The following is a 24,804-nucleotide window of genomic DNA, read 5'->3' on the forward strand; positions in this document are numbered from 1 at the left end:
TAAACAACCTAACCTTATAAATAAAAGTAATAGAAGAACAACAACAAACATAGCCCAGAGCAAAGAGCAGGAAGGAAACAATCAAGATTAGTACAGAATTAAATGACATAGAGACAAAAAATACAATCCAAAGGATCAATGAGTCTAGGAGGTGGTTCTCTGAAAAGATAAACAAAATCTACAAACATAAATAAAATCTAAAACAAAAGAGAAGTAACTACTAATACCACAGAAATACAAAAGATTATAAGAAATTACCACAAGCAACTATATGCTATTAAATTGGACAACCTGGGCAAAATGGATAAACTTTTAGAAACCTATAATCTTTCCAAACTGAATCAGGAAGGAAGCAAGAAACCTGAATAGACTGATAACAACTAGCAAAATTGAAGCAGTAATCAAAAATCTACCAGCACACAAAAGCCCTGCACTACATGGCATCGCAGGAGAATTTTACCAAATTCAAAGAACTAACATCTATCCTTCTCTAATTATTCCAAAATATTCAAGGAGACAGAAGCTTTCCAAATTCTTTTTATGAGTCCAGTATTATCCTAATCCCCAAACTAGGTAAAGACACAACAAAGAAAGAAAATTACAGGCCAGTATCTCTGATGAACATAGATCCTAAAATCCTCAACAAAAAACTAGCAAACCTGATCCAACAATACATTAAGAAGATCTGACACCATGATCAAATGGGATTTATTCCTGTAATACAATGATGTTACAATATTCACAAATCAATAAATGTGATACAAAACATAAACAAAATGAAAGACAAGATCATATGATTATATAAATAGATGCAGAAAAAGCATTTTATAAAATCCATCACCCATTTATGATAAAAACACTCGAAAGTTGGAATAGAGGGAGCATACCTCAACAAAATAAAGGTCGTATACAAAAAACCTACTGCCAACATCATATTCAATGGGCAAAAACTAAAAGCATTTCCCTCAAGATCAGGAATAAGGGAAGGGTGTCCTCTTTCACCACTCTTATGCAACACAATACTGGAAGTCCTAGCCACAGCAATCAACAAGAAGAAGAAATAAAGGCATCCAAATTGGAAAGGAGGAAGCAAAACTGTCATTATTTGTAGACAGCATGATAGTGTACATAGAAAACCCTATAGGCTCCACCAAAAATTATTCAACCTAATAAATAAATTAGGCAAAGTAGCAGAATATAATGTCAATATTTCAAAATCAACAGCATTTTTGTACACCAACAATGAACTATCAGAGAGAGAAACTGAGAAAAAAAATCCCATTTATTATAGCAACAAAAAAATAAAAAGTACCTGGGAATAAATTTAACCAAGGAAGTAAAAGACCTGCCCTCAGAAAACTATAGAACACTGAAGGAAGAAATTGAGGAAGATAGAAATTAATGGAAGCATATAACCTGTTCATGGATTGGAAGAACTATTATCATTAAAATGTCCATACTACCGAAAGCAATAATAAATTCAACGCAATTCCTATTAAAATAGCAATGGCATGTTCCACAGATCTAGAACAAATACTTCAAAAATTTATATGGAACCAAGGAAGACAGTGAATAGCCTCAGCAATCTTGAGAATGAAGAACAAAGTTGGTGGGATCCCAATACCTGATATCAAACTATACTACAAGGTCACTGTAATCAAAAGAGTCTGGTACTGGCACAAGAACTGACACACAGATCAATGGAACAGAATAGAGAACCCAGAAATAAACCCAGGTATCTATGGCCAATTAATATTTGACAAAGAGGGCATGAGCATACAATGGAGTAAAAACAGCCTCTTCAATAAATGGTGCTGGGAGAACTGGCCTGATAAACACACACACACACACATAACACACACACACACAAAAAAAAAAAAAAAAGAAAGAAACTAGACCACCATCTTAATAATACACCAGAATAAACTCAAAATGGGTAAAAGACATAAATATATGTCATGATACTATAAAAGTCCTAGCAGAAGACCGAGGCAGTAAAATTTCAGATATCCCATGCAGCAATATTTTTGCCAATGTACCTCTTAGAGCAAGGGAAATAAAGGAAAATATAAACAAATGGGACTACATCAAACTATAAAGCTTCTGCATGGCTAAAGAAATCATCATCAAAATGAAAAGGGAACCCACTGTAAGAAAATATTTGCCAATGATACAGTGGATAAGGGTTTAATCTCCAAAATATATAAGGAACTCATATGATTCAAAGCCAGGAAAACAATAAATTCAATTAAAAAATGGGTAAAGGATGTGAACAGACACTTCTCCAAGGAGGACATACAGAGAGCCCACAGACATATAAAAAGATGCTCAACATCACCAACTACCAGAGATGCAAATTAAAACCACAATGAGATAACACCTCACACCAGCCAGAACGGCCATCATTAACAAATCAACAAAAACCACGTGCTGGCAAGTATGTGGAAAAAAAGGAACCCTAGTGCACTGTTGGTGGGGTTGCAGACTGGTGCAACCACTGTGGAAAACAGTATGGAATTTCCTCAAAAAACTAAAAATGGAACTGCCTTTTGACCCAGTTATTCCACTGCTGGGATTATACCCTAAGAATCCTGATACACCAACTCAAATGAACTTAGGCACCCTCACGTTCAGAACAGCACTATATATAATAGCCAAGTGTTGGAAACAGCCAAGTGCCCATCAGTAGATGAATGGATTAAAAAACTGTGGTACATTTACATAATGGAGTATTACACAGCAGAATGAAAGAAGAAGGAATTCCAACCCTTTGCAACAGGGTGAATGGAACTGGAGACTATAATACTAAGTGAAATAAGCCAAGCGGCAAAAGATAAATACCATGTGATCTCACCTCTAAGTGGAACCTAATGAACAAAACAAACAAATGAGCAAAATGGAACCAGAGACATGGAAATAAAGAACTGACAGCAACCGGAGGCAAGGAGTGAGGGGGATAACAGAGGAAAGAGGGGAAGGATCTAGTCAAGGAACAAGTATAAAGGACCCATGGACATCAACAGCAGGGTTGAGACTGACTGTGGGGATGGGGGGAGAAGGGGCAGGGGAGAGCATTGGGGGAAAAATTGGTACAACTGGAATTGAGCAACAATAAAGTTTTTTTAAATGAAAAAATAGGATTTGATAAAAAAAATAGGAAAGAAGGATAATGGGGACCCAGATCTGGCCTTCCTGGCCATTGTAAGGACTTTTGCTCAGAACAAGACAGGAGAGCATAGGAGTCTCCAGAGCAGGGCTATAACACAACCTGACTTGGGTTTTAAAAGGATCACTTTGATTACTATGAGGAAGAATTCTAGGGGATGAAGGCCATACTCAGGAGACCTTAGCAATCCAATTGTAGCAATCCAGCAAGAAATGGTGGCAGTGTGGTGCATGGTGGCAGCAATGAAGTCATGAAAAATGTTATGGACAGATTCTGAATGGAGAGTGGCAGGCTTGTTGACATACTGCATATCATATATGAAATACTAGAGAAAGATAAGGGTTAAAATGACTCCATAATTTTGGGGCCTGGGAGACTACTACAATTTCCTGAGAAGGGGAAGACTATCAAAGGAAAGGCTTGAGGTGAAAGGTCAGAGGTTCATTTTTATGCATGTGAGACTAGCTAGGTAGACAGGCTCTTAGAAACCCAAGTTTCAAGTTCAGGGACAAGATACAGGCTAGAGATAAAATTTGTAAATAAAGTGGATGACAGTGTAGTTTTATGAATTTATAAGTGACCAAACAAAAGTTGCCAAAAAGATTCTCAACCTCTCAGAAGACTTCTCCAAGTAAACAAAGGGCTACAATCATGCCTTTAAACTGTTTAATACTTTTTATCAATGACATGGAAGAAGACAGAACATGCAGCACACAACACAAATGTGCAGAAAATAAAACTGAGTAGTAGAAAGCAAACTTGGAAAGATTCAGAAAGGCCAGAACAATGGTCCAAAACCAAGAAAATTTTAAACAAGAATCAATGTAAAGTGCAGAACATAGATGTTAAAGATAGAGGAAATGCAGAACTCCAGAAAGGGGGCAACCTGCTTTAGCAGAATTCATAGAAAAAAGCCCTCCAAAAAGAGCAAATGTTGTCTAAAGCACACACCTAATTTCTGCACTGAGAAAATCAAGTCAGGAGAAAATTCATAACAAAATAATCCAGGTCACCCTGTATGACAAGGAGGGATCCTCTCCAAGGGACATTTCTGGAAGTGCTTTCTCAAACTGGAGCATTTTAGAAGACAGAGACCAGGACAACCATGGGTCTGACACTATCTTGAGAAAAACAGCTAAAGGACTGAGGAGTTCAGCCTAGAGAAGAGAAGATTATGTTGTTTTCAAAGCTTGGAAGGACTGGAACCTGGAAGTCAAAGTAAACTTGGCCTCCACTGTTAAGAAGGGTTGAAGAATCACCCAGTAATGTTACAGATCTAGTGGTTCACTAGAATGAGCTGCCAAAACAGCCAATGTCTGTCTCTCTCACAAACGGCGAAGTCCCTGTCAGAAGTGCGTAGGTGATGGAGTTCTACTCATTTGTGGGGGTTGTTGGGGGACAGCCCCTGCCCTGACCATGTCTGCTTCTACCTGCTTCATCTGAGCTCTGGAGTAGGCCACTGTTGTCTGTCTCCTCTCCGAGAGCCCTCCCCATCCTGGGGATGCCTATTGTTTCTTTGTCTCCAGCCCACCTGCCTTCCATAGCTCTTCATGGACAGGGGCCATACTTGTCAGCTCTAGCCCTGCCACTCCTTTCTGACACAGAGGATGGAAAGTACCTAAGAACTGTGAGTAGGAATACCAACACTGGGCAGGAAAGTGGACTGGGTAAGCCCCCAGGTTATAATTTGGTAAGGTGATTTATATAAATTAAAGAAGCTATACTATCAAGCAATATCACTTTAGCATACTGTATACCTGGTTCCATCAATTCTGAGACAGGATCAAAAGGGTTGATGTAAGGGAAAAGCTTCTTTCCTGCCTCTGGAAGCAGAGCTGTCCTTCCAGGAACATAGAATATCAGGGGCACACGAGTAGTGACATCAAAATTGCTGTATTTGGCCCATTCTCCATGTTCACCTAGAGACCACCCTGGTTCATAAAAAGCACAGAATGATAGAAAATAAAATAATCACATTACAACTTGTTCATTTTAGATATCATTTCACTTCCTGTTATTATTAAAAACCAGAGGAAGCAAAACTCATCACCTGCAAAATATTCCTCTAAAATCACCACAAGGGTGATTTCACCTGAATACTAATTTATTTTAAGTTACATATTTATCTTGAATAAAAAAACCTTTAAAAGGAAAAAATACTAAATTCTAAAACTAAAAGATCTTCTTTTAGCAAGCAACTAACAATATACACTCAGGTAGGGTTCCAAAGGACCAGTGCTCACCCCCCATCCCACATACCCTCCTCCCCTGTTTAGATGGGCTCATTCTTGACTGGGAAGAGACCCTGATAGCTGTAGTGTCACCATTGCCTTATCCTGTGCCTACCTATCTTGACTCAAATTTCACAGGTTTGGTTTTCACTTTTGGGGGGAGGGCGGGTGGGGGTGTACTGCCAAGGAATAAGCTGTAAAACTGTGGCACAACTGCTAAAATTTTTTTTAAAAAGACAAAGACAGCCTTTCCAGATTTTAAGACATACCATAGACCAACTATATATACATTTTGATTCTAAATCCTTAACCTTGATTAAAAACTACCCTTAACCCTAATTTAAAACATCCCTTGAAAAAGATAATTTGAATACCCAAAGTTGGAAATTTCCAATCTTTTTAAGTTGGAGTACCTTTCTTGATATGAAAAAGGATAAAAGACAGAGATCATGCATTGAGTATTTTGTGTTACAAAATAACAAAGCCACAAAAAGCTGCTATATATGGATTTGAGAAGGCTTTTAGAGTTTGGATATAGAAAATCGAGGGAGAACCCCGTGAGAAGGGTCATTTGTAATCAACCACAGTTGCTGAGCACAGAGAGCTTGCAAGTAGGCCTTGTCTTCATTAGGTGCAGTGGACTGTGTTAGCACTGCAAGAGGAAACTGGGCACTGAGAGAAAAGTCAGAATGGATGGCAGGCCATTAGGGAAACAACAAAAATATATGACACCTCCATATAAAATGAATACAGGTATTTACAAGGCATAAGGTAGGTCTGTGAGAAATGACACAGAAAACTATCTATGACATTGTTAAGTCATAAAAAACAAACCAGGGAACTAAACAGTACACATAAGAAATCCTGCCTTTTTCATTACTAGTATATTCCGTACATATATACACATAACCCACAGCCACATGCATATGCACAAACAAAGGCTGGAAGATGGCCCACAATCTGTCAGCACCAGTTAGCCCTGGGAAGGTGGGATAAAAGGGAAGAATGCTCTGGCCCTATATGATATGCTCCATACACTATTTTTTCTTTTTATAATGAGCACATGTTATGTTCTAATATTGTTGTGTTTCATATTATGTGATATTAAATAATTACTTCCTGGCTCTAGGTATGATAATGGTATGATACTGTTCAAAAAAATGAACAACCTTAAATGTGCTTCAAACAATCTGGGAGGAGATCCAAGATGGCGAAGGAGTAAGTGGAAGCTACACTAACCTCCACCTTGGACCAATCTGGAATTACAACCTAACTGCAGAGAAATCATCCAGAACAACCAACTGAACACTAGCTGGAGATAAGCCTTATAACCATGAACAGACAGAAAAGGCCACTTCATCACAATGTGACTGGTAGGAAGTACGGAAATGCGAGAGGGCTGGCTGGGCTCCTGCGGGTGGCAACTAAAGGGATGGAGAAACATCTCAGCAGCCGGGGTTTCCCCCTGAGAATGGTGGGGTCTAAACTCCCAGCTGGGCTTCCCAACCTACAGCAAAAGAGCAGAAAGTAAAATAGTATCCAGGTGTAAAAATCGAAAAACCATGGGGTTTTCTGCTCATCTGAGAGAAAGAGCTGGAGACAAAGAGCTCTTAAAGAGACGACATATAAAAATACACTGACACCCACTTACCTTGGGCTCCAGCAGAGTGAGGGCAGAGTGGACTGGAGACGCTTAAGGAGAATTTGGGGTGGGGACTTTGAGGAGAGAACAGAGGGAGAAGCCAACCAGGTCCCAGTGCTGATTCATTCTCCATACTGCAGACAGACCACTCTCCTCCAAGTAGTGTCAGCTAGAGGGGAAGCAATAGCCCTACCCACAGGATTAATCTGCCCTACCCTCGGTGCTTAAGCCTGATCACAGACTGAATACATTGACAACTAAAGGAGACAGACAAAGCCAGTAGATGTCTGGTAGGCTTGAACAGGCTGACTAGGCCGAGACTGGGATATGATCTAATGCCACCACGGGCAGATTCAGGAAGTAAAGAAAGTGCACCTGTACAACAGTATACAAAACGTGGTGGGAGGAATGACTCTCAGTGGGCTAGCTGGAGGAAAGGACCCACCAAAGAGCAACACAACAATAACCAAAACACAAGTACAACCAGATAGTCCAAATAAATGGCATAAAGGGAAACCCAAGAGCATCAAGTTCAAGAGGTCAAACAGCTGCACCACTGAATACCACAGGACCCCTACCACAGAAGGTCACAACACAAAGACAGGAAGTCAAAGCAGATCAATCTAAAGAGCAGAAACAAACAACAAGAGTCACAAAAATGCGGAGACAAAGAAACAACCCGCAATTGAAAGGAAAAGAGGAATCCACTGAAGGAGTGCTAACTGAAATAGAGGTAAGCAAACTATCAGACACAGAATTCAAAATAATGATTATAGGGAAGCTCAATGAGCTCAATGAGATCAAAGAAAACTACAAAGAACTCCAGGGAAGATACAATAAACTTACTGAGAAATATACCAGCATTAAAAAGGACAGAAAATATCAATAAGAGTCAGGAGGAAATGAAGAATACAATTTCTGAACTGAAGAATACAGTAGAAGGAACCAAAAGCAGGCTAGATGAAGATCAGATCGGTGAGCTGGAGGACAACATAGAAAAAAATGCCTAGACAGTGCAAAAAAATGAAAAAGGACTTAAAAAGAATGAAGAGGGTTTAAGAGAACTGTAGGACCACATGAAACATAATAATATCCATATCACAGGACTACCAGAGGAGAAGAGGAGCAAGGGATAGAATATCTGTTTGAGAAAGGAATGACAGAAAACTTCCTTAAGTTGATGAGAGAAAACGTAATGTAAGTCCAGGAAACACAGAGGGTCCCAATGAAGATGAACCCCAACATGCCCACTCCAAGACACATCATAATTAAAATGGCAACATTCAAAGACAAAGAGAGAATCCTAAAGGCAGCAAGAGAAAAAGAGCAAATAACATACAAGGGAGCTCCAATAAGGCTATCATCAGATTTCTCAACAGAAACACTACAAGCCACAAGAGAATGGCAAAAAATATTCCAAGGAATGAAAAACGAAGGCCTACAGCCAAGACTACTCTACCCCGCAAGGCTCTCTTTCAAAATGAAAGGTGAGATAAGGAGTTTCCAAGACAAAAGGAGGCAAAAAGAATACATCTCGACCAAACCAGCATTGCAAGAGATGCTAAAGGGAATGCTCTAAGAAAAAGAAGAAAAAGAGCGAGACAGAAGGGAACACAGGTACAGAGGTGAAAAGTGACAATGAATAAGTACTATCAATAATGACCTTAAATGTAAATGGATTAAATTCACTAATCAAGACACAGGGTAGCAAAGTGGATATGAAAAAATGACCCACATATATGCTGTCTACAAGAGACCCACCTCCGAACTAAAGATCTACAGAGACTGAAAGTGAAGGGATGGAAAAAAATATTTCAAGCTAATGGACATGAAAGAAAGCTGGGGTAGCAATACTTATATCAGACAAAACAGATTTCACATCAAAGGCCATAAAAAGAGACAAAGAAGGGCATTTCATAATACTTAAGGGAACAATCCATCAAGAAGATCTAACCCTTATAAACATATATACACCCAACATAGGAGCGCCCAAACATATAAAAAAAATCCTGGAGGACTTCAAGAAAGATATCGACAGCAACACACTCACAGTAGGGGGCTTTAACACCCCATTGTCAATAATAGATAGATCTTCCAAGCAAAGAAACAACAAGGATACTGTGGCAATGAACAACACTCTAGATCAAATTGACTTAATTGATATATAAAGAAACTTTCACCACAAAGAAGAAAAATACACATTCTTTTCAAGTGTACATGAAACATTTTAAAGATAGACCACATGGTTGGACACAAAACAAGCCTCTACAAATTCAAAAGAATTGAAATTATATATGAAGCATCTTTTCAAATCTAAAGGGCTTGAAACCTCAAGGAAAAACTCAAAAACATTAAAATTCATGGAGACTGAATAATATGCTATTAAATAATGAATGTGTTAACAATGATATAAAGAAATAAATCAAAAAGTTTCCAGAAAAAAATGAAAATGAACACACAACAACCTAACACCTATAGGACACAGCGAAGGCAGTTCTGAGAGGAAAGTTCATAGCAATACAAGCCTACCTAAAAAGGATAGAAGAATCTCAAATAAATAACTTAACCCTACATCTACAAGAACTAGAGGAACAACAACAAACAAAGCCCTAGAAGGAAGGAAATCATCAAGATCAGAGCAGAATTAAATGACATAGAGACTAAAAAAACAATTCAAAGAACAATAGAACCAGGAGCTGGTTCTCTAAAAAGATTTTAAAAAAATCAACAGGCCTTTAACCAGGTTCATCAAGAAGAAAAGACGGAAGACCCAAATAGATAAAATCAGAAATGAAAGAGGAGAAATCACAATCGATACCACAGAAATACAAGGATTGAAAGAAATTACCATGAACAATGATATGACAAGAAATTTGACAACCTAGGGGAAATAGAGAAATTTCTGGAAACATATAATCTTCCAAAACTGAATCAAGAAGCAGAAAACCTGAATAAAATGATAACAACTAGTGAAACTGAAGCAGTAATCAAAAAACTCCCGGCACACAAAAGCCCTGTACCAGATGGCTTCACAGGTGAATTATACAAAACATTCAAAGAACTAACTTCTATTCTCTTCAAACTATTCCAAAAATCGAAGAGGAGGGAATCAGGCCAGTATTACCCTGATTCCAAAAGCGGGTCAAGACACAACAAATAAAGAAAACTATAGGCCAATAATGCTGATAAACATAGATGCTAAAATCCTAAAAAAAATATTGGCAAACCAGATTCAACTATACATTAAAAAGATCATATACCACGATCAAGTGGGATTCATCCCAGGGATGCAAGGATGGTATAATATTCACAAATCAATAAACGTAATATAGCACATAAACAAAATGGAAGACAAAAACCACACATTAATATCAATAGATGCTGAAAAAGCATTTGATAAAGTTCAGCACCCTCCTATGATAAAAAACACTCAACAAAATGAGAACAAAGGAAGCATACCTCAATGTAATAAATGCCATATACAGGAAACCTGCTGCCAAAATCATATTCAATGGGCAAAAACTGAAAGCATTCCACCTAAGATCAGGAACGAGACAAGCATGTCCACTCCCTCCACTTCTATTCAACATAGTTTTGGAAGTCCTAGCCACAGCAATCAGACAAGAAAAAGAAATAAAAGGCATTCAAATTGGAAAAGAGGAAGTAAAGCTGTTGTTATTTGCAGATGACATGATAGTGTAGATAGAAAATGCTATAGATACTACCAAAAACCTATTCAACCTAATAAGTGAATTTGGCAAAGTAGCAGGGTACAAAGTCAATATTCAGAAATCGAAGGCATTTCTGTACACCAACAATGAAATGTCAGAGATAAGAACTACAAAAAAAAATCCCATATATTATAGCAACAAGAAAAATAAAGTACTTCATAATGAACTTAACACAGGAGGTAAACGACCTGTACTAGGAAAACTACAGACCACTGAAGAAAGAAATTAAGGAAAAGAGGAAGGTAAGATGGCGGAGGAGTGAGGAGAGGTTGCGGTTTTAGGCTCCGGAGACCCGTCTGCAGTTTGGGCTAATTGCAGACAGAACATCTCAGTGAGCAGCTGGACATTGGCAAGAGTTGAGCCAAGGCACTGCTAGATTAGAGAAAATCCATCTGGGAACAACCTGTTTAGTGAGGATAGTGGAGAAAAAGGGGACGAAACGGGATTCCAGACTGGGACAGCTGCCTGAGCTGCAGCGGGAAGCACACAAAGGATTTTTGGCAACCACAGGCTGCCCGGAGAGGAGTCAGGCAGAGAGCGGATCTCTGCCCCCTGGCAGAGACGGGACTCGACCAAGTGGCATTGGCGCTGAAGGACAGGAGACAGCGTGCTGCCGGGCAAGTGAGAACATAATTCTCCTTTATATTTTTCTCTAGTGGACGGTGGAGAGGGGAGGAAAGTTTGGGGGTGGTAGGCCGTTCTGGAGGAGCCCAGGCGCAGAGGCGCGCTCATCCACTCCCCAACCCTACCCTTGGGTCCCGGGGGCGCACATAGGGAAGTGCTCTCACTCACTGGCCGAGGTGCGCGGGGCCGTGAGTCCAGGAGTCCCTCGGACAGTCCCCAACGGACATAAGATCAGTGCCCCTACGGGCACAGGGAGGGCCCACTGAACAGGCAGAGAACCGTGCACAGACACCCCTAGACAGCTCCCGTGGGCGCAGGGCCCCAGGCCAGAAAGCAGACCACTAGCGCAGGCTCTGTTTGTGCCCGCCCAGACAGGTAAGGGAAGGCGGGTGGCTGCGGCACGGGAACAGCGGGAGGCATCGACTCACGGACACTCACTTCCACTGAGCACAAGTGTCCCCGGCCCTGCCATAAGAGGCAAGAGACCAACTCCCGGAGCTAGGCTCAGCGGGACTAAGGGCACGGGCAGCGCGCAAGCGCGAAAATACCTCAGCCCAAGGACAACAGGCGCCAATCCCGGGGAAAGCTCTCGGGCCGCCCACGAGTGCAGGGATGCGCTCAGAGACACCTGGGCGCGAACGCGGAACCACCGCGGCCCGGCAACAACAGGCGCCAATTCTGGGGCAAGCTCTTGGGCCACCCGCACGGGCAGGGACACGCGCAGGGACACCTCCGCGCGAACACAAAACCACCACGGCCCAGCAACAATAGGCTCCAACCGCGGGGCAAACTCTCGGGCCACCCGAGCGCGCAGGGGCTCCTGAGCAAGGGCACCTCAACTGGCTCCAGCGGGCAGCAAGGGAGCGCACCCTGCCAGCAACTGGGGGCGCACACCAGTCCTGCAAAAAACAAGAACCTCTGACCTGCCACACTAGACTAGCTGCGGACACAGAAAAAGAAGGCAACACACCAAGGCTAAAACGGAGTAAAAACATCGCTTTTTTTTTTTTCCCCAATTTTTTTCTCCCTTTTTCTTTCTTTCTTCTTAATTATTTCTTTTCTTTCCTTCTTTCTTTATTCTTTTCTTGGGGTTTTTTTGGGGGGGGGGTTTGGGGGGTATATATATATTTTTTTCTTTCTTTCAATTTTTTTTCTCTCTTTTTTTTCTTTCTTCTCTATCTTTCTTTGTTCCTTTCTTTCTTCCCTTTTGGGGTTTTTTGGGGGGGTTTTCTGTGGTAAATTTTTTATTTTCTTCTCTTTCTCTCTTTCTTCTTTTCTTTCTTCTATTTTCTTGGGGGGTGTTTTTCCTTCTCCTCTTCCAAAAATAACAAACTTTATCTCTAACGTGTTGCATATCACCTCTCCTTCTCATCCTTTCTCTTTAATCGTTGTTTATTCGTTTGTGTGTCTAGTTTAGCCCCCCTATCACTCTAAATAATATAATATAATTACTATATAAACTCAAATACAATACAATCCCACTTTCTTACTATATTATGTATTTTTCTATCCTTTTCTTCTATTTTTATTAATATACAATGTAAATATTACTTACTGGCTTGCACAGTCTCAATTATTATTAATCTATCACCCCCTCTATCAAAAATTATATTTTTCCTCCTCAAAAACAACTCTTATCTATTCTTCTTATAGTATAAAAGCTCTAATCTCTCTACATTTATATTAATATGGGCTAGTTGGCTAACGATAGCAGGATAGAGTGGGGGATACTTTTTGAGGGTGTGGGTCTCCTGCCTGGGCTGTGTGTTTATGTCTTTAACAGCATATCCACAAAAGAACTTAAGACAAAGCGGAGAGAGTGACTCTCAACCAACTAGCCAGAAGGAAGATCCTATCAAAGAACATCTGAAATATAACCAAACAGCATAAACAAACGACATAAAGGGTAACTCAAGACCATCAGGCTCAGGATATCAAAGAGACTGCACCACTGAAACTCCCAGACCTTCGATAAAGAATATTACACCACAAAGGAGGGAAGTCAAAGTAGACTACCCCCACCCCGCAAAAAAAAAAAAAAAAAAAAAACAAATAAATAAATAAATAAATAAAAACAAAAAGAATCCAACATGGTAAGACATAAAAATAACCCCTCAATGAAAAGAAAAGAGGAATCCTCAGAAAGAGAGATAGATGAAATAGACATAGCCCAAATGTCAGACATGGAATTCTAAACAATGGTTGTAAAGAAGCTCAATATACTCGACATCCTTAAAATCAACTATGACAACCTTCAAGGAAGTTACCAGCAGCTCCAAGAAAATTACAGGGAACTTGCAGAGAACTACACCATCATAAAAAAAGACATAGAAACTGTTAACAAGAACCAGGAAGAACTTAAGAATGCAATCTCTGAACTGAAAAACACAGTAGAATCAGTCAAAAGCAGACTAAACGAAGCAGAGGATCGGATTAGTGAGTTAGAAGATAATGTAGAGAAAAACTCCCAGACAATACAGCAAAATGAAAAACGATTGAAAAAATATGAACAAGATGTAAGGGAATTACAGGATAGCATTAGAAAAATAATTTAAGGATCATCGGAATACGAGAGGGAGAAGAAAAGGAGCATGGAATTGAAAATTTGATAGGAGAAATAGTGACAGAAAATTTTCCGAACCTGATGAGAGAAAAAGCTATGCAAGTCCAAGAAGCACTGAGAGTTCCAATCAAGAGGAACCCCCAAAAACCCACTCCAAGGCACATCATAGTTAAAATGGCAACATTCCAAGACAAAGAGAGAATCCTAAAAGCAGCAAGAGAAAAACAGCAAATAACATACAAGGGAGCTCCGATAAGGCTATCAACTGATTTCTCAACAGAAACATTACAAGCCAGAAGGGAATGGTCAAAAATATTTCAAGCAATGAAAAACAAAGGCCTACAACCAAGAATACTCTACCCAGCAAGGCTCTCATTCAAAATAGAAGGTGAAATAAGGAGTTTCTCAGACAAAGGAAGACTGAAAGAATACATCTACACCAAACCAGCATTGCAAAAGATGCTAAAGGGAGTGTTTTAAGAAAAAAGAAGAAAAAAACAAGAGAGGAGAGGAATAGAGGTACAAAGGGAAATGAATAAATACACGTCAATAATAACCTTAAATGTAAACGGATTAAATGCTCCCATTAAAAGACATAGAGTAACAGAATGGATAAGAAAACAGGACCCACATATTTGCTGTCTACAAGAAACACACCTGAAAACAAAAGATTTACACAGACTGAAAGTAAAGGGATATAAAAAAATATTCCAAGCAAAAGGACCGGAAAAAAAAGCCGGGGTAGCAGTTCTCATATCAGACAAAACGGATTTCAAAGCAAGGACAATAAAAAGAGACAAAAAAGGACATTTCATAATACTTAAAGGAACAATCCATCAAGAAGATATGACTTTGATAAACATATATGCACCCAACATAGGAGCACCCAAATACATAAAGCAAATACTAGAAGACCACAAAAAAGATATCAACAACAACACACTCATAGTAGGGGACTTCAACACTCCATTATCAACAATAGACAGATCATCAAAGCAAAGAAACACCAAGGATATACAGGCATTGAACAACACACTAAACCACATGGATCTAACTGATATATATAGAACTTTTCACCCCAAAGAAGCAAAATATACATTCTTTTTAAGTGCACATGGTACATTTTCAAAGATAGACCACATGATAGGTCACAAAACAAGCCTCAACAAATTCAAGAAAATTGAAATCATATCAAGCATCTTTTCAGATCACAATGCCTTGAAACTAGAAATCAACCTCAGGGAAAAAAATCAAAGACACCCAAACTCATGGAGATTGAATAACATGCTATTAAATAATGAATGGGTTAACAATGACATCAAAGAAGAAATCAAGAAATTTCTAGAAACTACTGATAATGAGCACACAACAACCCAAAACCTGTGGGACACAGTAAAAGCAGTACTGAGAGGGAAGTTTATAGCAATACAGGCATATCAGAAAAGGCTAGAAGAATCTCAAATACAAAAACCTAACCATAATGCTACAAGAACTAGAACAACAACAACAAAGAAAGCCTAGGGCAAGAAGAAGGAATGAAATCATCAAGATCAGAGCAGAACTAAATGACATAGAGACTAAACAAACAATCCAAAAGATCAACAAAACTAGGAGCTGCTTCTTCGAAAAAATCAACAAAATCGACAAGCCTCTAGCCAGTCTAATCAAGAAAAAAAGAGAGAAGACACAAATAAACAAAATCAGAAATGAAAGAGGAGAAATCACAACTGATACCTCAGAAATACAAATGATAGTTAGAAATTACTTCACTGTATGACAAGAAATTTGACAATCTAGAAGAAATGGACAAATTTCTAGAAACATACAACCTTCGAAAGCTGAATCAAGAAGAAGTGGAAAGTCTCAACAAACCAGTAACAAAAAAGGAAATTGAAACAGTAATCCAAAATCTCCCAGCACACAAAAGCCCTGGACCGGATGGCTTCACAGGCGAATTCTACAAAACATTCAGGGAAGAACTAACTCCTACCCTCCTCAAACTGTTCCAAAAAATCCAAGAAGAGGGAAAAATCCCAAACTCTTTCTATGAAGCCACTATTACCCTAATCCCCAAACCAGGTCAAGACACAGCAAAGAAAGAAAACTACAGGCCAATATCACTGATGAACATTGATGCTAAAATCCTCAATAAAATATTGGCAAACAGGATCCAGGAATACATCAAAAATATCATACATCATGATCAAGTGGGCTTCATTCCAGGGATGCAAGGATGGATTAATATTCGCAAATCAATAAATATAATACATCACCTAAACAGAATGAAAGACAAAAATCACATGATCATATCAATAGATGCAGAAAAAGCATTTGATAAAGTACAACACCCATTTATGATGAAAACACTCAGCAAAATGGGAATAAAGGGAGCATATCTTAACATAATTAAGGCTATATATAAGAAGCCTGAGGCCAACATCATACTCAATGGACAAAAACTGAAAGCATTCCCCCTGAAATCAGGAACTAGACAAGGTTGTCCACTCTCTCCACTCCTTTTCAACATAGTGTTGGAAGTCCTAGCCACAGCAATCAGACAAGAAAAAGAAATAAAAGGCATCCAAATTGGGAAAGAGGAAGTAAAACTTTCATTATATGCAGATGACATGATAGTATACCTAGAAAATCCTATAAACTCCACTAAAAGACTACTCAATATAATAAGTGAATTTGGCAAAATCGCAGGGTACAAAATAAATATACAGAAATCTAAGGCATTTCTGTACACCAACAATAAAATAGCAGAGACAGAGACAGAAAAGAAAATACCATTTACTATAGCAACAAGAAAAATAGAGTACCTCGGAGTAAACTTAACCAAAGAGATAAAAGACCTGTACTCTGAAAATTACATAACATTGAAGAAAGAAATTAAGGAAGAAACAAATAAATGGAAGCAAATACCATGTTCTTGGATGGGAAGAATCAACATCATCAAAATGGCCATACTACCCAAAGCAATTTACAGATTCAATGCAATCCCTATTAAAATACCAACGACATATTTCACTGACCTAGAACAAATACTCCTTAAATTCATATGGAACCAAAAAAGACCCCGAATAGCAAAAGCAATCTTGAGACAGAAGAACACAGCAGGAGGAATCACAACACCAGATATCAAACAATACTACAAAGCCACTGTAATCAAAACAGTATGGTACTGGCATAAGAACAGACATATAGATCGGTGGAACAGAATAGAGAGTTCAGAAATAAACCCAGGCCTCTATGGTCAACTAATATTTGATAAAGGAGGAAGGAACATAAAATGGAGTGAGAAGAGCCTCTTTAACAAATGGTGCTGGGAGAACTGGATAGGGACCTGCAAAAAAATGAAACTAGACCACCAACTTACACCACACACAAGAATAAACTCAAGATGGATCAAAGACGTAAATGTAAGCCGTGACACCATAAAAGTCCTAGAGGAAAACATAGGCAAGAAAATATCAGATATCTCACGTAACAATCTCTTCACGGATACATCTCCTAAAGCAAGAGAAATAAAGGAAAAAATAAATAAATGGGATTACAAAAAACTGAAGAGTTTCTGCTCAGCAAAAGAAAACATCAGCAAGATGAAAAGGAAACCAACCATATGGGAAAACATATTTGCCAATGACATCACAGACAGGGGACTGATTTCCAAAATATATAAAGAGCTGATACGACTCAACATCAAGAAAACAAACAACCCAATTGAAAAATGGGCAAAGGACCTGAACAAATACTTCTCCAAAGAGGACATACAGAAGGTCCATAGACACATGAAAAAATGCTCAACATCATTAGCCATCAGGGAGATGCACATAAAAACCACAATGAGATACCATTTTACACCAGTCAGAATGGCCATCATCAACAAATCAACAAGCAACAAGTGCTGGCGAGGATGTGGAGAAACGGGAACCCTACTGCACTGTTGGTGGGAATGCAGACTGGTGCAGCCACTATGGAGAACAGTATGGAATTACCTCAAAAGATTAAAAATGGAACTGCCTTTTGAACCAGCGACTCCACTACTAGGATTATACCTTAAGAATATTGAAACACCAATTCAAAAGAACTTATGCACTCCTATGTTCATTGCAGCACTGTTTACAATAGCTAAGTGCTGGAAACAACCTAAGTGCCCATCTGTAGATGAGTGGATCAAAAAACTGTGGTACATTTACACAATGGAATACTATGTAGCAGAAAGAAAGAAGGAACTCCTGCCATTTGCAACAACATGGATGGAACTAGAGAGAATTATGCTTAGTGAAATAAGCCAGGCAAAGAAAGAAAAATAACATATGATATCACCTAATACAGGAAACTAAAGAACAACACAAACAAAGGAACTAAATAGAACAAAGAGCAGAATAGCAGTCAATAGGGGGGAGGGGAGAGGGAGAGAAGGGGGATAAGTAAGGGAAGGGTTTAATTAAAGAGCCTGTATAAAAGACTCATGGACATGGACAACGGGGAGGGATATGATTGCGGGAGAGGGGGTGGGTTGGGTGGGGGAGAGAAATTAGGGGAAAAGGGGACAACTGTAATTGAAAAACCAAAATTAAAAAAAAAAAGAAATTAAGGAAAATACAAATAAATGGAAGCATATACCATGTTCACGATGGGAAGAATCAACATCATTAAAATGTCCATAGCACCCAAAGCAATTTATAGATTCAACGCAATCCCTACAAAAATATCAATGACATATTTCACAGACAGAGATCAAATACTTAAAATATTTATATGGAAACAAAAACAACCCCGAATAGCCTCAGCAATCTTGAGAAAGAAGAATAAAGTAGGAGAAATCACAATACCTAATACCAAATTATATTACAAGGCCACGGTAATCGGAACAGTCTGGTACTGGCATAAGAACAGATATATAGATCAATGGAACAGAAGAGAGAGCCCAGAAATAAACCCAGGTCTCTATGGTCAATTTATATTTGTCAAAGGTGGAAGGAGAATAAAATGGAGTGAAAATAGCCCCTTTAACAAATGGTGTTGGGAGAACTGGACAGGGACACGCAAAAAAAAAAAAAAAAAAAAAATGAAACTAGAACACCATTTACATCATACACCAGAATAAACTCAATATGGATAAAAGACTTAAATATAAGCTGTGATAATCATAGAGGAAAAATAGGCAGTAAAATATCAGATAACCCATGCAGCAATATTTTTGCTGATACATCTCCCAGGGCAAGAGAAATAAAGGAAGGAATAAACCAATACGACTACATCAAATTAAAAATTTCTTCTCAGCAAAGGCAAATATCAACAAAATGAAAAGGGAAACAAATATATGGGAAAACATATTTGCCAATGATACCGCGGACAAAGGTTTGATCTCCAAAATATGTAAAGAACTTATACAACTCAACACCAAGAAGATGGACAATCCAATTAAAAAATAGGCAGAGGACCTGAACAGACAGTTCTCCAAAGAGGATATTCAGAGGCCCCATAGGCATATGAAAGAATGCTCAACATCAGTAGCCATCAGAGAGATGCAAATTAAAACCACAATGAGATACCACCTCACACAGGTCAGAATGGTCATCATTAACAAATCAACAAACAACAAGTGCTGGCGAGGATGTGGAGAAAAGGAAACCCTAGTGCACTGTTGGTGGAAATGCAGACTGGTGCAGCCACTATGGGAAAAAGTATGGAATTTCTTAAAAAAACTAAAAACAGAACTGCCTTTTGATCCAGCGATTCCACTAGTAGAATTATACCCCAAGAATCCTGAAACACCAATTCAAAAGAACCTATGCACCCCTATGTTCATAGCAGCATTATTTACAATAGCCAAGTGCTGGAAACAGCCTAAGTGTCCATCAGCGGTTGAGTGGATCAAAAAACTATGGTACATCTATCTACATTATAGAATTCTATGCAGCAGAAAGAAAGAAGAAACTCCTGCCTTTTGCAACAACATGGATGGAACTGGAGGGTATTATATTTAGTGAAATAAGCCAGGCAAAGAAAGAAAAATACCTTATGATCTCACCTAATACAGGAACCTAATGAACAAAACAAACGAGCAAAATAGAACCAGAGGCGTAGAAACAAGAATCAGACTGACGGTGACCAGAGGGGAGGGGGCAGGGCGAGAAGGGTGGAAATGAAGTGGAAGGGTCTAGTCAAGAAACTAATGTTAATGACCCATGGACATGGACAACAGTGTGGGGACTGATTGTGGGAAAGGTGGGAGGTGGGTGGGGCAGAGGAGACAATGGGGTAAAGATGGGACAACTGTAATAGAATAATAATATTAATTAGAAAAAAAGTTAGTTTGGCTGTGATACTCAGCTTGGATTCTTAGTAAAATATGATGAACAACAACAATAAAAAAAAACAATTTAGAAGTAGGGGTGTAGGGGAGGATGAAATAAACAAGACTGCCACAAGTAGACACCTCAGGGGTGGGCAGGAAGATGGAGACTAGGAAGTTATTGTTTATCCTCTTCTCTTGGGCATGTTTAAAATGTTTCAAATTAAAGAATTTTTTAAGACATTTCCATTTTTTGAAAAAGTGGGAAACTGCCTTAATAACATGAGAGCTGAGAACCCCAGGCTCTTGGCAGAAAGCACAGCAGGGCTGAGGTGGCTGGGTGGAGGCAGAGCTGAGGGCCTTGTTTTGTACTATCAGGAATCTCCTAGACCAACAAAAAGTCCTCCAAACCCTGTAGGTTAGAAATGGAGGTTACAACTTCCAGGCAAGATGGCAGCATAGATAAACACAGCTCGGCTCCTCATACAACCACATCAAAATTACAACTAAAATACAGAACAACCATCACTCAGAACCATCAGAAATCAAGTTGAATGGAAGTCTGACAGCTACAGAATTAAAGAAACCACATCCATACAGACTGGTAGGAGGGGCAGAAACACAGAACGAGCTGGTCCCACAAATATGTGTGGTGGATAAAAATTTGGGAGACCTATTTTGGGAGTGAGAAGTCCCAGCCCTATACCAGGCCCTCCAGCCCAGGGTTCCAGTGCCAGGAGTATAAGACCCCATAACTTCTGGCTTCAAAGAAACAGCAGGGATTGAGTTGTTGGAAGAAACTTATGGAGTCCCAAGCAGTTTATCTTAAACACCCCCCATACAGACTGATTCAGACTCACTCCCTCTGAGCTCCAGCACGTGGGTAGCAGCTAGGAAGGCACCAGTGGCATACATGAAGGAACACAAGTGTCTGGCATCAAGGCAGGAGCTGGGGGACAGCTTTCTCTGAGACAGAAAGGTGGACAGAGGTCATTGTCCCTTTTCTGAGCCCTCCTCCCGCAGAGCCATAGAGCTGGCAGGCGGGTGCAATATCTGAGACTCCATCAACCTGGCTAACACTGTTTGCCCGACCCTGGAGATTCCCTGAGACTCCATCCCACCCAACTTATGGGCTCACCCAAACTGTTAACTGTGACTTTTCCATATGAATGGCTGGACTTGGCTAATGCTTCACAACTTCCTAAATCCTTTCAAGCAAGCAACAGCCAGTCTCAGTGAGCCCCCAGGCCCATACCTCTTGCTATGTGGCACCAGGACCTGCACTAGCACCAGCCAGCTTAGATTCACAGTGTGGCACGACCTGGGAACCTCCAAGCCCAGCACAAGTAACAGCCATCTGAGATTGTTCATGCAGAGTATCCCCTAGGCAGAGCACAGGTGAGGGATGACCTTGCCCTGCACCATCCGAGAAACCCCAGAGCCTGTGCACCCAGTGGACAGCTACAGAACACGTTGAAGCACCACCACCCTGCCCCTGCACAACTGATCCTCCATGGAGGGCAGAAGTTGGTGGTCAGTGGTCACAGCCAGTCCTTGCAGTGGACTGGCCTGTTTAAATCACTCCCACTGGTCTGCCAACAGCAAACAAGGCTCAATACAAGAGAAGGATGTACTCAACCCACATGAAAGGGCTCACCTCAAGTACCCAGCTTGAGTGACAGGGGAGGCTATGCCACTGGACCTTATATGACACCTACTACATTAGGCCACACTACCAAGACAGAGGGAGTCACAGCAGCTCTACCTAATGCCTAATACAGAGAGGCTGCCAAAATGAGACAAAAAACATGGCCCAAATGAAAGAATAGATAAAAACTCCAGGAAAAGTACTACACAAAATGGAGATAAGAAATCTATCAGATGCACAGTTCAAAACAATGGTTATAAGGATTCTCAAGGAACTTAGTGAGTACCCCAAAAGCATAAAAAAAAGATCTAGAAACAAACAAAGGATACACTTATTGAAATAAAGAACGATCTATAGGGAAACAACAGTAGAGTGGGTGAAACCAAGAATCATGTTAATGATTTGGAACATAAGGAAGCAAAAATCACCTGATCAGAACAAGAAGAAGAAAAAAGAATTCAAAAAAATGAGACAAGTATAAGCAGCCTCTGGGACAACTTCAAGAGGTCTAACATTCACATCATAGGGATGCCAGAAGGAGAAGAGAAAGAGCAAGAAATTAGAAATCTATCTGAAAAAATAATGAAAGAACACTTCCCTAATTTGGTGAAGGAAATAGACATGCAAGTACAGGAAACACAGAGAGTCCCAAACAAGATGGATGCAAAGAGGCCCACTCTAAGAAATGTCATAATTAAAATGCCAAAGATTAAAGATAAAGAGAGAATCTTAAAAGCAGCAAGAGAAAAGAAGTTAGTTACCTACAGAGGAGTTCCCGTAAACTGTCAGCTGATTTCTTAAAAGAAACTTTTCAGGCCAGAAGAGATTGGAAAGAAATATTCAAAGTCATGAAAAGCAGGGACCTACAGCCAAGATTGCTCTACTCAACAAAGATGTGTTTAGAATCAAAGGACAGATAAAGAGCTTCCCAGACAAGGAGAAACTAAACAAGTTCATTAATACCAAACCATTATTATATGAAATGTTAACAGGACTTATTTAAGAAAAAGAAGATCAAAACTATGAACAATAAAATGACAATAAATACACATCAACAATTGAATCTATAAAACAAACTAAGCAAATAAGAACAACAGAGACAAAAATCACAGATACGGAGAGTGTTTTGATGTTTGCCAGATTGGATGGGAATGTTGGGAAATGGGTGAAGGGGTGACGGGATTCAGAAGTACAAATAGGTAGTTACAGAATAGCCCAGGGGATGTACAGTGCAGTACACTACAGGATATCGAGTAGCTGAAGAACTTACATGCATGACCCATGGACATGAACAACAGTTAGGGGATTGCCTGAGGGAGTTGGGGGTGCTTTGTGAAGGAAGACAAAGGTGGAAAAGTCCTCTGCTGATCCACAGAGGCATGGAGAGAAGTACCAGGACTAACAAGGAGGTCATAAAACCATCCCAAGACCCCAGACTCAGGGCACCACTGATTCAAAAAAATTAAAAAAAAAAAAAAAAAAAAAAAAAAAAAAAAAAACATGCCTATGTTTAAGGCAATCTCGAAAAGCACACTTCACAAAAAAAGTTCAGAGATTTTGAGTGACTCACCAGGATATTTCAAAATGCTTACCATGATCTGAAGTAAATGCAATAATAGTGCTGTTGGCCAGCTGAAGGTCATCCAAAGCACTCAAAAGGTGGCCAACTTGTGTATCCAAGTAGGAAACAGAGGCAAAATAGCTCTGGCGTATTTTCCGCTGCAAATTAAAAATAATAATAATGATGAGAGTGACTGGGATCTAAATTGCTGTACCATACAGACAGTGTTCATTTGAACATCCCACCCAAACACCACCCCTCTGCTAATGTCATCGATTTTCTGAGCCACAACATGACATTCATTTCTCTACCTTCTACAACCCCTCTCCCCATAGTCAAAGCGAAATCTGCAGATCTGTAAGATTCTTTTTTAAGGGGATCAGCTTTCACTTAGGGCACAGCAAATAAATGTGCCACTTACTGTTCCTTTCGGTCTCTTTTACATGCTCCTATAGGTCCCAGGAGATGACCATGTACATAGAAACTGATCCCTCATTTCCTCCAAACTCTGTTGAAGGTCACATCAAAGATACCATAAAGGGGTGTCCAGTTCATGTTGCTGCCGTAACAAAGGATGACAGAGTGGGTGGCTTAAAACAGCAGAAATGTATCATCATCTCCCAGTTGTAGAGGCCAGAAGTCTGAAATAAGGGTGTCCGTGGGGCCATTCTCTCTCTCTGAAGGCTCAAGGGGATATTCTAGCCTATTCCAGCTTCTGGTGGTGGCAGCACCCCTGGGTGTTCCTTCTCTTGCTGCTGTAGCACTCCAATCTTTGCCTCTGTCTTCACATGTAATCCTTCCCTTCTCTCCTCTTCTCACAAGGACACTGGTCAGATTGAATAAGGGCCCACCCGACTTCAGTAGAATCTCATCTTAACTTGCTACATCTACAATGACCCTAGTTCCAAATAAGGTCACATTCTGAGCTAGTGGGGGTCAGGACTTCAACATATATTTTTGAGGGACACAATTCAACTTATAACAACATCAGTGTATGGCCCTTTCTTCTGACCACTTTCTAACCCAGCAGAAGACAGCAACTGCTTATCCTCACGGACTCCAGCTGTCATGTGAGGTTCATTCTTAACAAATTCCCAGCTGGCAGGAGAGCAATGACGGGACAAGACAGCAGTACACCCTCCATGGTCCCTAAACCCAAGCAAGAGTGACTTCAGGAGCAGTCAGGCCAAGCACTGATGTAAAACAGCCATAGTCCCTTCTGCAATGTCTCCCCTCGCAGCCTTGTTCACAATATTAAAGAAAAAAGATGAACCCCTCCCCCAATAAGGTTGAGAAATAAGGGGGCTGCTGACATATCAGAGCAGCCACAGCTT

At 39.8% G+C, this 24,804-nt stretch overlaps 1 protein-coding gene across 3 annotated transcripts in view; it reads right to left on the reverse strand.

Moving 5' to 3' along the window:
* The window catches only part of IDS (iduronate 2-sulfatase), a 58,626-nt gene that overhangs the window by 19,125 nt on the left and 14,697 nt on the right, over positions 1-24,804 (reverse strand). For all 3 annotated transcript variants that reach the window (XM_090264970.1, XM_090264969.1, XM_090264971.1), the window contains exons 7-8: positions 23,502-23,628; positions 4,924-5,097 (exon numbers count right to left, since the gene is read on the reverse strand). In XM_090264970.1, coding sequence (XP_090121096.1) covers positions 4,924-5,097; positions 23,502-23,628 — 301 coding nt within the window. The remainder of the gene's footprint in view (positions 1-4,923; positions 5,098-23,501; positions 23,629-24,804) is intronic.

This window comes from Furipterus horrens, unplaced genomic scaffold, assembly GCF_987537825.1.
Source record: "Furipterus horrens unplaced genomic scaffold, mFurHor1.1.pri manual_scaffold_17, whole genome shotgun sequence".
NCBI lineage: Eukaryota > Metazoa > Chordata > Mammalia > Chiroptera > Furipteridae > Furipterus > Furipterus horrens.